This window comes from Meles meles, chromosome 14, assembly GCF_922984935.1.
Source record: "Meles meles chromosome 14, mMelMel3.1 paternal haplotype, whole genome shotgun sequence".
In the NCBI taxonomy this organism is placed as follows: domain Eukaryota; kingdom Metazoa; phylum Chordata; class Mammalia; order Carnivora; family Mustelidae; genus Meles; species Meles meles.
The window spans coordinates 7,679,084-7,696,444 of record NC_060079.1 but is presented as its reverse complement, the minus strand read 5'-3'; the positions used below and the strand labels follow the sequence as shown (position 1 = coordinate 7,696,444).

The 17,361-nt window shown below is 43.0% G+C and overlaps 1 protein-coding gene across 1 annotated transcript in view; it reads right to left on the bottom strand.

Moving 5' to 3' along the window:
* The window catches only part of LOC123925147 (phospholipid-transporting ATPase IB-like), a 596,799-nt gene that overhangs the window by 288,885 nt on the left and 290,553 nt on the right, over nucleotides 1–17,361 (bottom strand). Inside the window, exon 25 of the mRNA XM_045978322.1 lies at nucleotides 1,722–1,894. Within this exon, the coding sequence (XP_045834278.1) occupies nucleotides 1,722–1,894 (173 nt within the window). The remainder of the gene's footprint in view (nucleotides 1–1,721; nucleotides 1,895–17,361) is intronic.

Below are 17,361 nucleotides of genomic sequence, written 5' to 3'. Positions count from 1 at the left end.
TGATTAATAATAAATAAGAGGGTTTCTTTTGGGGGTGATTAAAATATTCTAAAATTGGTTGCAGTGATAGGTTACAGCTCTCTGAATATACTGAAATCCATAGAACTATACACTCTAACTGGGTGAACTGTATGATATGTGAATTATATCTCAATAAAGTTGTTAAAAAAGAAGAGAACAAGACCATCATAAAACCAGGAAGCCTTTCATTTCCAGATGCTTTGTTCATTCCTCACTATCCCAGGTCCCTTTTAGCTGTACCAAGTTTCCCGACTTAGAGGTAACAGCGAGTTCTCATTCACTGTTTCAGACACATGTGAATTTGTTCCTTCCCCCCGAGGTCCTTGAACATCCTACAACCATAGCACAACAGCTCCATTCCTTTCTACCATGGAGCCTCCACCAGCCACCACCCCAGCTCTCCTTGGCCTTTGATGATGTTCCAAATTCCAAAAAGGGATCAAGAGAGGAGGGTAAAATGAGAGAGAACTATTATGTGAAGACCATTCGGTGTTCTGAATACAGAGATGTATTCATGGGGAAATGGCAACAAATCATTTGGTATCAAATAAGAACCACTGGGAGTGGGGAGCAAGGTTGGGAGACAAGGGAGAGACTTTCCTAACAGTCCTCCCCCAGACTTACTGGCCATCCCAAACAGGCAGTGTCATGAAATGTCTGTGTAGAGAGGCACAGCAGATGATGTCACTAAGGACTTTTAGTAAGGCAGAAAGAGCAAGACCATCTTGTCAATGGGACAGCCATTATTCTGAACGGACCACGATCAAATCCCCAACAGGCCTTCCTAAAGTATTAATGCAGTGAGGAATTTAAAAGCATCCTGATAACTGACTTCTGACAAAGTACCCAAGAAAATAATGTACAAAAACCGTGTAACCATAAAATATAAGAGCAAGCACCAATGAGATTATGAATCCAATGATATGGATTGTGCCTTTAACCTTGTACCAGGTGCTGCCTAACCACAGTGCTTTCGGAAATGGGCAGCTCTCCTCTCACCTTTCAAACTGTTTGCTGCAGGGTTCGGGTGGTGCTGCTCATCTTTCTAGTAGTTTTTTTCTTTATGATTCTGACTCTCAAATCTCTATCAGAACTGGATCTCACACGGCCATAGTCAATGGAATGTAGCAATGCCCACCCTCAAAAACCTTCCCAGATTTCATGAAATAAACAACCAATGTTCTTCACCCGAAACTAATATAACACTGCACGTTAAGTAGCTGAAATCAAAATAAAAACTTAAAAAAGAAAACCCAACGAAGTTGTCTGCTTAGGTCCGAACCCAAAAATTGGTATAACAGATGCAACCAAAGCTCCTTCCTGACTGAACAGAAATATCCACTGTGTCTCCCACAGGTCTTGGAAGTTGAGCTCAGATGTGGAGAACCAAGGACCCAAGTTCAAAGGGCTCTTCTAACTTCCCACACCTGCTCCTGGCAGACTTATTCCAGTTAATCTTCCAGGAGAGAAAGGTCTTGGCTCTTCTTTTATTTTCTTGGAAGATAAGAAACGAAACTGTAAAAACCACTAACTGCTTGCTCTCAAATCTGTGAATGGACAGTTCAACTAATATTTTTATTTTGCTTGTTTTTTAAATGAAACTTTACCCCTATAATTTCCATGCATTGTCTTTTTTAATAAAAACACAGGAGACAGCCATGTGGGAATGTGAACCCCCCACACAGCCTGCACATGCCTACCTGCAGCATATGACCGCTTTACAGGAGAGCGCCAAATCCAGGAAGCTTCTCCTGACTTCAAAAGAGAGCGCGTACTTCAGAGTGTGGCCATCGATGATGAGGGCCACATCATTCTCCTTGCCCAACAGATTGCCAAGGTCAGTGCAGTGCTGTGTAATGGCTGCCCTTGTTGCCTGAAACAAGAGTTGTGGGGGAGGGGTCATGTTATTATGTGTTCAATACATCAAAAACAGAACTTAAGAAAAAAATCCAAAGTTCCTTCAAGTGTGAACATGTCCATTCTAATGTTAAACGCAGAGTTCAATTTCATGTGAATATATATAAATGCACATTAAAATTCCATCGAACTGCCTGGCAGGTCTGTTTTATGGGTAAAAACATCCCCATTAATGTTTTTTACATTTGATATTTACAATAACCTACTCTGGTTGCAGTCTAGGCTGAACTAGAGCATCCAAATTCTTCTCCATTGGAAATTTAATTGCTAAGGTTCTTACGACCTTTCTCCCTCCTCCTTTATACTACATATATATTATTCTTGGTGCCTCCTGAGCAGGAAACTCCATATAAACAGATGTGTGATGGTGTTGTTTTTCTTTTTTCTCAAAAGATAAAGTTGCTAAAATTTAAATGGCAAACATTTCTCAGTTTGCACAGATAATCTTTAAAGCCTCCAAATGGTATTAGGGGATATACACAAAAGATTAATTTCTATCCTCTGCTGAGTTCTTCAGATTAAACCACTTCTCCCCTTGGGTCATCAGAAGAAGACACAAACTGATCATTTTTTTCATGTTACAGAAAATATCTACTCAAATTAAACATTTTAAAACAGTACCTTTTAACACATTACTACCAGCCAAAACAAGTGCCTTGGTTTAATTGGATGCAATTAAAGCACAGAATTATTCTTTGGATTTAAAAAAAGAAAGTATGTCTGACTTCTGAGTGGTTTTATGATTATGATTAGGATATCTGGTTCAAATTTAAGAATGAAATTTTTAGCTCGTAATAAAAAATATGGTTTAAGTTAATGAGGGGAGCACAAAAGTCTACTGAAATTATTCTGTCCGGACAACTGTCCTTTGGCTTTTAAACTACATTTACATATAATTTATCCACCTGATAACATAAATTACCATTTTAAAGAAATATGTTGAATGGACAGGAATCCTTCTACCTCTAGTGAAGCTGAGGACCCGTTACTATCACAAAGGAAAGCATAAGTTCTATTGCCTCAATGCTCAGTTTTCATTCTCAACAAGAGACTTGAGACGACACTTAAGAGAAAGATGTATTTGAGGCATAACGATGGTCTAGGGCCCCGTTCTATGCTCAGATGGCCCAGGGTCTGGTCCCAACTCTCTACCTATTACCTCTATGACCTTGGGCAAATTACTTAGCCTCTTTAAACAGCAAGTCTTAAGCGTAAAACAGAGCTAAGACTAGGTACCTCATTGCACTTTTTGTTATGAACAAATGAGCTAATTGGTGCCACCTGCCTAACACTGGGCTGGGCACATAAGAAGCACTCAATGAAGCCCATTCTTCCTCTGGTTACTATTTATGCATGAAGAATTCCCCACATCTAGGAAAATACACAGAGGTGCTACTTCAGGCGGTGGATAAATGTCATCACAGACAATGCCTTCTTTGTCACTGTAATAACAGAAGCATAATTGATAGAAGAGTGTCCTAAAAAGAAAAACTGACTTCTAGTAAAAATAAAGGAAACTTTATACTTTTTCACTCTTAATTAGTTGCATAATTCTGAATCTCAAACAAAACATCTATGTTTACCTTATCTGTGCAAACAGCCTGCCCTTTAGAATCTGGGTAGAAAAAAAAAATCCCACCCACTCAGGGAAATCCCGGTGTGGCCTCCTGGGTGTGCTCACCGGGGAGCTCAGACAAGTCCGGGCAATTCTGAGGAGTGTGTTTGCCAGGGGTCAATGCATGGTGGACAGAAAAACCTCCTGGGAAATATTTTCCTCAAAAGGATGAGGCAAGCTCTGCCAATCTGGTCTCTGACCAACATGCCGGTCGTGGAGGCACAGTCTCGTCCAGTGTCCTTTACTCCCATTACCACCCCCTCCCTGTGGAATTAAGGAGGGAAAGGTTGAAGAATACAGATCCCTGAGATAAGGAGCCCCCTGCCTGTGGCGTTTTTGTAAGGGAGCACGGTAAAAATGAAGATATGCAGCAGTCGTGATATTATGAAAGGTACTTTCTCCATTTGGGGGTATTTCTGGCCCCCTCAGGAAGACAGACTGGACCCTTCTTCCTCAGCCCGAGTGTTGGCAGCTGCCCACCTGTCAGGTGTGTGAGGCTCTGGGGCATGAGCAGGGAGGGTGCCCAGCACTGAGATTGTGAACGGCAGAAACGTGGTTCCTGAGACATATACAATCTTCCCCTTACCCCCCAGTCAGTCACTCCATCAGTTGTGTAGGGAAGGACCTGAAAGGGAGCTGGAATTTCAACATGGGCAGGCAGGGACACAGAGTCACCCACACGGCCCCCTCTTCCTGACAGCCTCCGCTGCCACAGCCCGCAGCGGCCTGGGGAACACGGATGATACTAAGTTGAATTACTTTCAGGCTGAACCCGCAAAGTACTATGGACGAAATCTTTATATCCCCCGAAAATTCAGACACTGAAACCCTAATCCCTAGTGTGATGGTATTTGGAGGCGGGGCCTTTGGGAGGTCATTAAATCACAGCAGGGAAGTACTCACAATATGATATGATTAGTGCCCTTAACAAGAAGCTACAAGAGAGTTTCTCCCTTCCCTTTCTCTTTCCCCACCCCCCCACTCCGCTCTGCCCCTCCAGCCACAGGAGGAAACAGCAGGAACACAGCCAGTCCATAAACCAGGAAGAGAGAGCCCTTGTCAGACAGTGGACCTGTCGGCACCTTGATCTCAGACTTCCCAGCCTTCAGAAACACAAGGAGTCGATTTCCGGAAGCCACGTAGTCTATGGTATTTTTGGTAGAGCAGACTGAGCAAAGACAAAAGACAACTCCTCGAGCCCGCTGGTCATCAGGCACAACTACTCTTGGCATAGTGGATATGGAGTTTAAAACATGAGGCTTGTGACCATGAAAATGTGAGAGCACACAGACACAGCATGCAACAACCGCGCTCATGTTTATTGTCTAATAAAATGTAATAACTGCAGGACAGATACATGCGTAGTACTAAACATGGAAGAGAAGGTCGCTAGCACATGGCGGGGTGCAGTACAAAGCATCTTAGAGCGGGAGATACCCATGGAGTGACATGATGTCCCGAAGCTGTGTTGAACCACCAGCTGTTAGAAACACGGCAGTCATGCTATCCGGTTGCACAGAGAGCACCAAACATTACTAAGTTACTACATGGGCCATCCCCCTTCCTGGCACAATTTGTATTACATTTTCCTTTCTTTCTTTTTTTATCCCCAAGTTTTTAATTTAAATTCCAGTTAGTTAACATACAGTGTAATATTAATTTCAGGTGTAGAAGCCAACGATTCATCACTTCCATACAACAGCCAGTGCTCATCACAAGTGCCCTCCTCGATCCCCATCACCTATTTCCCCCACCCCCCACCTCCCATCCAGCAGCCCTCAGTTTGTTCTCTACAGTTAAGAGTCTGCTTTGTGGTTGATCCTTCTTCTTCCTCGTATCTTATCCCTTTTGCTTGCAATGTTCTCTCCTCCTCCCCTCCGTTCCTGCCTGAATTGTCCTGTTCTCCTCTCACATCATCTGCACAGAATCACACCTTTGCCTGTAAGACTGAACACCTCCTTTACCACTAAAACCTCTGCAGATCCATCCTCTTAACTGCACCCCTGTCTTGTCTCCAGCCTCTACTTTGGTTTTAATTCCTGGGTTTCCAGTGCCCACTCAGCAATAATCTTTGATCCAACCCAGACTAGCTGGGTTCACTACACATGTGTGGCAGAATATAGGTCCCTTCTGTGTAGTTCCCAAGCAAGCCAATCGAAGGTATTACTATCACAAACAGTTCCTTATTCTCCAATGGACTATGATTCAAAAGTCTATTTGTAAGTTAGTTACTGGGCTCTTAGAATCTATTTTCCCAAAGGAACGATGTTACAAATTGTGGTTGGATCCCAGGGCCTGTTAATGCCTATTTAGCCTCGTCGCTAAAATTTATACTGCAGTCTCTTATTTTAATAAAAAACCAATTACTGCAAGTTACAATGGACTTAGCTGTTATGAGGGGCATAGGGAGTTGGGACCGGGAGTTTCATTCCCAGAAAGATACAGAACATTCCAAAATCCTTCGTTAGAATTTCCCTATTAGGCGTTAATTAAAAAAAAATGTTTTTCCAGGTTTTCATATGTGTCCTACAATTTTATTTTCCTTCACAATTAAAAACATGCACGATTTATAGCCAAAGTGAGCAAGGTGCAACTCTAGGCTGTTCCACAGCCACGCCGAACACTCACCTCTCCCTTGCTTGTGCTGTATGGGAACCCTGCATCTCTTATCACCAAGTTCAGCAACTGCCTCTGCATTTCCAGCTTTTTAAACAAAATCATGTAAACACCAGAGACAGTGCCACCCTTGAGCTCAGGAAATGGTTGTTCGTCTGCTCACAGACCACAGGTTCGCCAGAAGTAAAGTTCAACCTGCTCAACTTTCGCACAGATGGGATCCTCAAGATGTTCTACAGTGAGTTACTCTAGATTCAATAAACTGGGAAAGATGAAGATTTCTAGAATCTGGATGCCTGTTTACCAATCTGTAGGTAGCAGGAATCTTTCCTCAAATGAAACCACTCCAGCAACACTGAAATCTGTCAGGCAGGTGATCCTCTCCCTCCACGAGCTTGGCAGTGTCAAAAGGAATTTCTTAGACGCTGAGCGAGCAGCAGCTGCCTCAGACCCCACTTTGATGTTCTGCAAATTCCAACGGGCTCAGAGCTGACGATGCTGAAAGCTGGACAGTTCAAGTTTCATGAGTGGCAATTCAGCCAAATCTTACTCAGTCTTCGCAAGCAAACTCCCTTCTCCCGAATTAACCTCGGGCTAATGAGTATGTAACCATAACGCTCATCCTTTACACCGTGGGTTCAAAATGGTTTTGTTGTTTTTCCGTTCCAGCCATCTCTTTTTCTTGTCCCTTGCCAACTGTCAGATGGGCCTTCTCTCACCATCGTGTTCTACCATTCCTCCCATCATCCCTAGCGTCCAGGCTCCTAGACCAGCCACAGTGCCATTCTCCTTATTCTGGCCACTTCCATTTTTGCACTATCATTTTCCTTTCCAGGACAATCAAACCTCTTTCCTGACAGCATTAACACTCTCAATACTTTTGCCTTTATAAATCCTAGTGGACTCAAAAATTTGTAAAGCTAAAGACAGAGCACAAATCCAGCAAACCCGTAAGAGGCAAATAAAGGAGGTGGAGGCTGAAAACAAGAGAATTCTTCATGGCCCCTACTGGCAGCTGTTGGTGCCAGCAGAGCTGGTATCTTTTTGCTCTAGATGTTACTTTGTTCTAATCTATGAGTATCTCTAAAGTTCATTAAAAAGTAAGAGGAATCTCTGTTAAATGTGTAATGCTTCAAGGATTTCCTATGATACTTAATAATTTCAAGGAAGATGGGATGCTATCTCTCAGCCATCGAGCAAACCTTTTTAAGAGATAAACTGGTACCACCAAACACCTGTCTGGTACCCTCAGGTCACCTTCTACTGTCATCCCATCAGGCATTCCCTATACTAGCCATCTCCACCTTCCACAGAACATTTCTGTTTCTGATTTTAAAAATTATTTATCTTTGCAGATTGCCCAATTTACTGAATTCTCAGTAACATATAATATGCTCTACAGAAGTTATGCTTTGGTTAATCATCTTCAGTGAGTTACAATTAACACACAGTAAAGCTGAGTCATTTTAAATACACAGTTCAATGAGTTTTGGCAAAGGTGTGCAGTCCTGTAACCTCCTGCATAACCAAGACACAGAAAATTTCCATCACCCCAAAATGCTCCCTCCTGCCATCCTGCATGCAACCCCATCCCCCTCACCCGGTCCCTGGCAATCATTGGTTCACTCGGGTCACTGTAGTTCTGCCTTTTCTAGAATGCCATATAAATAGAATCAGACTTTACAGTCTTTTGTGTCTGGCCTATTCACTTAGCCCAAGGCTTTGAGATCTGTCTGGTATTTCTGTGCTTATCAATTCCTTTTTGTTCCTGAGTGATAATTCACTGTGTGAATATACCACAATCTGCTTAATTCACTCACCCATTATTGCACAACTGGTTGTTTTTGGTTTTAGGATATTATGAATACTTCTATAAATATTTGTATACTGGTCTTTCCACGGACATAGGCTCCTATCCTTTCCTGGGGAGATACCTAAGATTGGAATTACTTTATCATGCCCCCAACAGACACACAGAGCAAGTGGAAGTCTAACTTCACAGAGACAGCGAGGCTGTTTCTAACAAAAGGACGTAGTTGTGGCATTTCGCTTTCTTACCGGTCCTGGTTGGTCCTCATCCCTGTGTCAGTCTGTGCGATTCTAGCCATTCCCATGGGTGTGCCGTGTTGGATTTGGTAGTTTGCATTTGCATTTCCCAGATGGCTAATGGTGTTGAGTATTTTCTAATGCTTACAAATTAAATGAATTTGTCTGCTGGGATTTTAAGACATATAAGTAAGTGAGGTGGAATAATGCAGATAGTACATGGGGGCCATTCCTGTGTAGGCTGATAACCTGAAAACACTGTACGCAAGGGAGCCCCAAGACGCTCTCTTCAGGAGAGCTGCGATATCCTATTTTTCAACTTCTTTGTACATCCCACATCTCTAAAAGATGTACATTTCCTGAAAAGGCATCCTAGGCAGTGTGAGAAGAGCGATTTAGGAGGTGGGGAATAGGGGAAAAAACTGGCACCAGCTATTAATGAGCATTCCTGAGCCTAGAAAAAGTCTGAAAACATGCAATCACTGCCATTTATCGAAAGACAATCTAACAGTTGTAAGTAAGCTCAAGTCACTGAGGTCAAAAAATTCCCTGAAAATATGTACTCTCCTTTTCATGAAGGATATTACATAGCAAAGCTACTAGGTTTACTTTATTTTCTTTCAAAAAACTAGGTTTTGATTTCAGCACTAGGAATCCTTTTACATGCTAAATAAATATATATTCCTGAATAGCTGTATACAAGATCTCAAAAATAATATGTATGTTTAGGAAGCACTGCTATTCCAATCTTGACTATGAATCTGAATTTTTTTTTTTTTTGCAATTTTTTAAAAAATGTGGAATTCTGGGGCTCCTGGGTGGCTCAGTTGTTAGGCATCTGCCTTCGGCTTGGGTCTTGGTCCCAGGGTCCTGTGATGGAGCCCGGCTTTGGGCTTTCTGCTCAGCAGGAAGCCTGCTTCTCCCTCTCTCACTCCTCTGGCTTGTATTCCCTCTCTCGCTGTCTGTCTCTCTCTCGCTCGTTCTGTCAAATAAATGAATGAAATATATTTTTTTTAAAAGTAGAATTTTAAAGTAGATAACCCTTTTTCTATAAGAAAACAATTTCTCAGTGTGACCCTCCTGCAAGAAGAAAGCAAAATCAGCATTTCTAAGTGATCAGTTAGCTGCTGTATAAAATGACCCTCCGTAATTCCACGGAACAGTTGCTTGTCACACATTTGTCCAGACTAGATCTCTGGGAGTCACTGTATACTTCGGAGACACAGTGAATCACTGCCATGGTTGGTATCACACTAACTAGAAATAATTTTACTATGAACACAACCACTTCAGCTTAATTAATTATCTGACCTTTTGGGGTTTAAATTTTTAACTTTCAACGTATCAATGATATAGCCACTGCACTATTTTAAAAATCTACTTGGTTCCTGGAGTTATAATAAAGTACCCAGACCGAACACAATGGTGACCAAGTTTATAAATTTTAAAAGAAACTACTACAGAAGATAATCTCTAGACAATTAAAATTTGCAGAGTTTTTAATGAACTACGTGGTTAGGGATATCAGATAAATTTTAGCAAACGAAAATAGAGTGCTATTGATCTCACGCAGAAAGATAAACGACCAGCTGCAAAACCAAGATCTACATTTGGTTCACAGTGACAACTGCTGGCGTCTGTCATGTCATCACAGAAAGCAAAGCATAAGCAATGTCAAGTCTTTTCCATTCCTCAACTATTTATTTGCCGAATGATAAAACCAGTTTCTTACAAAACATATGTTCCCTTTTTGAAGAACCCCTTATAGATGCCAGGTTAAAAAAAAAAAATGAACATACTAATCCTAGTTAATTTCCTGCTCTTAAGGACTTAAAGATTTGCCTATAATATTTCAATAATACAGCTACTGCACTTACTCCTGAAATGTTCTTGACTCTTACAGGAATGACAATGTGCCCAGACTGTGTTTAACTTCTGCAAAAATGAAACAGTTAAAAAAAAAAAAAAAGGAAAGAAAGAAAGAAAAAAAAGTGTTCTGAAAGAGACAGGGAAGGAAGATAATTAAAAAAAAAAAAAAAAAATCCCAAATCCATGTGTGGCAGCCGCAGACTGTGTGAGGGAATAACACGGCCCACGGAAGGTTGTAGCCACATGAAGAAAACGCGATCTTGGGCTCCCCACTAGTACATACTGAAGTAAAAAGCCTGTACACCAGGCACTGAGACTGGCCGCCGCCCGCAGTCCCCACTGCTGCTGAGCCACCACAGGCAGGTTCTGGAAAGCACCTGCCAATGGGACCTCCTCAATTTTCCTTGAATCAGTAGGAGTTGAGAGTACAGAGAGAGTTATGTGAGAGTAAAGAGCAGCTGTATACAAATCCTCTGCTATTTAGGGAAAAATTTCATGTTTATGTGGAACACTGTTAGCACATTTAAAACTGGGAATACTTCCTAAATGACAGTCTCCAGTCAGTAAAGCCAGTGGCATACTTTATTATATAGATACAGATTTTTAAAATAACACTAAATAAATAAGCAAAAGGTGTAGAAAAAGTCCCATTTCTGCAGGAGACCACCACACTGATGGATGAGCGAGGAGGAACCCTCAGCACATACAACGGGCCAGAAGGCTCCCCCAAATTGTGCAGAATCCATAACCAACTAGGGGAGGAGAGGGCGGGCTCGGGGTCAGGCTAGAATATACCTCGCCATTCTCTTCTCTAACCAGGCTGGCAGATATTAAAGGTTGCCAAGATAGATGTTTACATAGAAATATAGGGCAAAGAAAAAAATCCTTTACCTAACCCTTAGCCATTAAGAGCCTATTATGTGCCCAGGTTTCCAGACGTGGAGAGGCCTCGAGGGAAGCAAAAAGCCACAGGGAGGAGGGCACACCATAGCCTGAGACCGCTGCATGTCTGGCACGTAGAGTGATACCTTAGCAGCTGCTGACGCTGGCGCCCGGAAGGTGTGAGGAAACCCAGGCACAGCTCGGAAGGTGCTGGGGTTGGGGGTCTAGGCGGACAGCAGACAGGACAGGAAGCATTTGCACATCCTGCCAGAGCTCACAGGGAACCAGCAGAGGCTTCTATGAAGGAGATACAGTGCCTGGTGAATGGTCAGAGGGTGAGAAAGGATATGGGGATATCTGGCCTGGTAGGTGAAGGAGGCATGTTGCTGGGAAAGGGACAGAGGAGGACTGGGGGAAGGGCAGGAGCCTGTGTTTGGGGGGGTCAGAAGATAGTTCATTTTGACTTTGTGTACAGAGAGTTGGCTCTTTGGTTCAAGAGCAACCTTCCATTCCCTGTGAGACTGGTGAGGAGGCCTGGAGGGACCATGGGGGATTAGGGAACCTCCGGGGCCCCAGACCACCCGGCACCACTCTCTAGGGACACTGCTCCTCAGAAGTCCCTCCGCCTCCTGCGCCCCCGTCAGCGTCTGCAGAGAGCTGAGGCAACATCCGGCAGCCATCCCTTGTCCTTTGTGGATCATATAACCTCTCAATCAATGCTGGTTGAAGAATGGAAAAAGAAACCATTTGGGTAGTTTCCTTACCACTCCCTCTGGGTGAAAAAAGCAAACAAACAACTCACTCAGCATACAGCAGGTGCTGAGAAAATGCTTGCCACCCCTTGTTTGGGGACTATTTGCTGCTTCCTGAACTCCTGACCCTGGCCAGAACAATCGCTCACTGTCTGTGGTGAATCATCTCTTCTCTACTTCTGCTGGTCCCTTCTGCACATCACTACACTCGCCTTGGGACAGCAGCCTTCTATTCTTGTTTTTGAAAGCACGTGAGACCTCAGCCTGGAGGACCACTCACACAGGAAGCAGCTGTGGATGCCAGCAACAAGGACGCAGCCAGCGTGCAACGGCCAAAGCCCCTCTCAAGCAGCTTCCATGTTAGTGAGGCAACAGGGATGAAGCCAAGAGACATCTGACATGCGCCATGTGGTACATGCCGTGGAAGACAGGCAAGTAGGGTTAAGGAAGGAGGAGTCCATCAGGAACTGGACTGGACGGGTCTCAGGAAGACCAAGAAGGGCTTTATGGGCAGAAGCATAACAGCTTGTGCTTAAGTGAACAAAAAGTCCCAACAGCCAGGAAATAAAAGCAACAGGTTGAGTTTAGGTAATTAATCCCATATTTAAAACAAACAAACAAAAACCAAAACCACTTCTGCAGCCAAAATTTGAAAGCCAGGTGATTTCACACGAAAACTTTGATACCCAGCTTCTCTTGAAGAGCTGCAGTACCCGGGAACCTTAGACCCGTGCTCCTGCAAAGCGACAGCCGGCTCTACCTAACGAATACATGCCGGCCATGATGCCTCCCAGGCCGTATCACCTCGCCAGTACCGGAATGCCCGGCATCACTGGCCACCAGGTGCGCGCTGCTCTGTTGCTCTGAACCACCCCTCCATTAAAAGTGGGAATAAAAATTACTAGGGCAAGCCAGAGCTTTGTGGTGATGGGGACACAGCTCTGTTAGCATTCCCACTATGTCCCGGGCTCTGTGGTCTGTGTCATAGTCTCCCAGCTCGGTGAGCACAGAGTTCCTTAATTTCTAACGGGACACAACTCGGGGACCTACCGGGCTCTGCCCAGATTCTCATTAGGGTTGTCATAGATTGTTGCTAACACAGGCATCGTGCCAGTGCAGGAAGGTTCGGTCCCTAAAATTAAACTAGTAATACTGAGAAAACATACAAATTCCCAGATTTAAAACCTGAGAGCTATCTAGAGGAATGAGGATTTCCTGAAGCTTCTTAAATTGCTTTCTGTAGAGCTTTCACCTTTAACACACACACATACATGCACACACACACACACACACACACACACAAATTTTCCAGATGGCTAGCATTTCTATAGGGAAAAATAAAGTGTCGGCTTTGGTATTGAAAATGTTGAGTAAGATCGCATATTGGATAGAGTTAATAACTTGGAATGTGCCTATGAGATCACTTTCTTCATATACAGATTTTTGGGCTCCTAAGTCTAAGTGCTAAATGCTTGAGAGAAGGGATGAAAAGTTACTGGGGAAAAAATACATATATACACACATGCACATATATATATACATACACATACACATACTATATATTTGATATACTAGAGAACAGGCATAAAAATATAAAATATTTTTTATAAAATATATATTATATACTACACCAAATACGTATGATATGCATATACCAATAATATATGTATATATGTATATGCCAATACATGTATATTATACATGCATATGCATGTGTGTACATAATATAAAACAGAAACCACTTTTGTGAACCTTAGGAAATTAAACTCAATTCTACAAATGCTATGCTGTTACATGCAGGTGATAATCAAAGTACTAGGGACAGAAAGATGGAGAACCCCCTGCCTTCCACCCCAGGTGCACATGAATGAAAAACCAGGTTAAGGGGCGCCTGGGTGGCTCAGTGGATTAAGCCGCTGCCTTCGGCTCAGGTCATGATCTCAGGGTCCTGGAATCGAGCCCCGCATCGGGCTCTCTGCTCCGCGGGGAGCCTGCTTCCTCCTCTCTCTCTGCCTGTCTCTCTGTCTACTTGTGATCTCTCTCTCTGTCAAATAAATAAATAAAATCTTTAAAAAAAAAAACAAAAAAAGAAAAACCAGGTTAAGTACTATTACGGAGGACTGTGAGAAAAGAACAATAATGTACAAGATGGAGAGCAGGGAAAACTACCGAAAGGAAAATTTAATACTGGAATGCTTAGCAGAGGTTAGGGATGGACCAAAGGGCACCCTGTCAAAGAAGACAACTCTACAAAAGAACAGCAGCTTGACAACTGTCCTTGCCTGTTGGTGTTTATGACAGGAACACCTAGAGACATTCAGGACAGCTGGGCTGGGGCCAAGGGGGAAATCCTGCATTAAGAAAGCTGAATTTTGGAGTAACTGGGTGGCTCAGTGGGTTCAAGCCTCTGCCTTTGGCTTGGGTCATGACACCAGGGTCCTGGGATCGAGCCCTGCATCGGGCTCTCTGCTCAGCGGGGAGCCTGCTTCCCCCTCTCTCTCACTGTCTGCCTTACTGCCTCCTTGTGATCTCTATCTGTCAAATAAATAATTAAAATCTTTAAAATAAAAAAAAAGAAAGCTGAATTTCTGAATCCTTTAAGAAAAACAATTCAGTGCTTAGTCCAAGGCGCTTTCCTATCTGTATCTTTGGGGAGCTCAGCTGGTCTTATGTCCTTAAATACATTAGACTCACAAATGTGTATCTCCAGGTAGAGCCTCTTCCCCACATTCCAGACCCTAACATCCACCATCTAACTTGGCATCTCCAACTGGTTGTCTTGTAAGGTGCTGCAAACACATCATCCCTGGCATCTTGGTGTAACTCAAACACACCCTACTGCTGTCTTCCAGCCCTTAATACTGGAAAGCTCAGCAGAAGCAAGAGATTTCCAGTGGCTCCTCCCCTCTTCCCAATGAGATCCTTCTCAGCAACCCTGCTTAAAATCACACTCCCCTGGGAACATGCTTTTTCCTCTCCTGCCTTATTTCCCTCAGAGCACTTATTTGTCCAAATCTTTCTTGAGTAAAAGGCCATGGGAAGCTGGGGACAAGTTCAGACCCCATGCCAACACCCACACCTGTGGCAAGGCCTGCACAGAGGAAGGAAAGGGTTGAAGACTTCTCAGGGGTAGAGTGTACAGGGTCTGGTAACAATGTGAGGGCCGTGGGTGTAATATGGGCAAAGCTTGACAATCTACATGGAGATAGACAAGGCCAGAGAGGAAGGATAGACACAGTAGTTCAATTTCTGAGCATGTTAATTAAATAAGGCACATTAACATATGCATTAATACAACCTTCTCAGGTACAACTTAAAGCCTAATACACTCCTCCAAGACAACTGCTAAGGTCTAAGTTACTTTAAAATTTCCTAAGCCTAAAGGCTCAGAAGGGCTCAAATTCAATAGGTATAAAGGCTACAGGTAACACTCCATCCCTCGGAACAACGAAAAAATTACAGACACCAGAAAAATGTGCGAAATGATGATCTGCAGAAGACCAGGGTGTCCCTAGTGCTTGAAACTATGTAGAGAATAAAAAAGAAGTGGTTCTGTTCTCCAGACTTACAGTTAATCGGTTCTAAATCCAGCACAGATTTGACCTTTGCTTTAAATAGATTTTCTTGGAGAGGAGGGAAGAAAACATTGATTCATCCGAGACTCCTGAACAACCTACTGTTCACATTACTTGAAATAAAGTCTGCTTTAAATCAGAATTCTTGAGACACAGAAATAAATATACCAAGAGGTTTCTAATTCTGTGCTTTCGCCAGCTGATTATTTTCATTCACAACAGTGGACGAACTTGATATGGTCTTTCCAGAAGAAGGCCCACGGCCACAGAGAGAGCTCACAGAGGAATCAATCAGATCAATGCCATCCGGGCTCAGACTTCAGCTTGTCTTATGATCAACACTTTCAAGAGAACAAATACGAGAAGTATGTGAAATGGAGATGACTTTTCAGGGGTTTCTAAAGCCCATGTTAATTTAGCAATAGTTTGAGGAGTAAGGGAAACCTAGAAGCAACAATGTTTCCAGTGAGAATGAAAAACGTTAAACCAGAATCATTCAATACCAGCACTGTTCACTCAGGAAAAGGAAATATACAGCTTTCCCACTCTGCTCAACTCAGTCATCAAGATCAATGCTACAGACTTATTGGCTAATTAGGCAGTTAATATACAATCCTGGCCCTAATCCTTCTTAATCTATTTGTTAGCAATTTTGAGTATTTCCCTGCTCATTTTAAACCATTGTCAGAAGACAGCCAGAGAGACAAAACATAATCTACATTGAACAGAGGTATGCTTTACTATCTATTTGCTTCTGCTTGAGGAAGAATCTGAAAATGGGCTTTGGGTACCAGGTAGATAAATGACCTCAGGGCACCAGACAAGTAATGAAGGTGCAGTGGCAACATTAAGAAGTGGTGGGGTCTGTAGCCAAATGGGAAATGTCTGTCCCACCTACCAATATTTACCGAGCCATCCCAACACAACACTACTGTAGGCAGTGTTTGGCCCACGGCCTAGCAACTGGACACAAAAATCAAGCATGATCAGAGACTTACAATTAAAAAAGGAAATGATGATTCAATATGCCATTTTCCCCAAATGGTGACCATTTCTTTTTTTTTCCTACACAAGCTAGTATGTCTTATTTTTTTAAATCAAGTTTTAAATTTTAATTCTAGCAATGTTAACACAGAGCTCTATCAGTTTTAGGTGCACAGTACAGTGATTCAACAATTCTACACATTACTCAGGGCCCATCATGGTAAGTGTCATCATTTCTTCTGAACAAGGAACATCACGACCTGCTTTCCCAGATGCTCCCACTTGTAACTGCACATGACCCTCTCACAGACTATGTGAAAGGACTACTTTCTGGGCAATTCAGGTGAGATGAGGACTCATACCTACAGTCCTTTCAGAGCTCTAATGACAAGAATCAAATACAAATCTATAGACTGAAACAAGGAATAAACACACACACACACACACACACACACTAAATCCAGCAGAAGTATATTATTCTCTTACCAACTCAAGCCTTTTGAGAATCCTCTGTGCAGAGAAGGCGTAACCAGAACAAGGACCAGCTGTGGCCCATACACCCAGGCCTGACGCGGAGACAGAGCAGAAATCGCTCACCTACACTCTCAACCAGCGCCTCACACTGGACACCACAGGACCCACAAGCTTCGTGCCCAAGGGCAATGTGTTCACACAGAGCCTCCCTCCTAGTCTTTTTGTCTACTTCACCCTACACACATTATTAAAACCACCTCAGATTGCATTCTTAGCACATCATTTTTCTGTTTGTGGTCTTTTGCTCTCAATTTATGTCCCATCAAATGGAATATTTGGAGATCAATTTAATGTTTCCTCTTCTTGCTTGTTTTATGCTTTACAGTATTAGAGCTTCCAACCTTTTACAGCAAATAACCACAGAATCTCTCTCATTGCATTAAGAACTTCCCCTTTAAGTCCAAGGAAAGACTATTATGTTTAAAAGAAAGTCATAAATGCACGTGAAACCAGCCAGAAAGGACCCAGCCATACCACCGGCCAGCCCTGAGCTCCCAGCCCCGTGAGAGCACTACCTCATATTCCGTAAGTAACTTACCCATCTACTGTG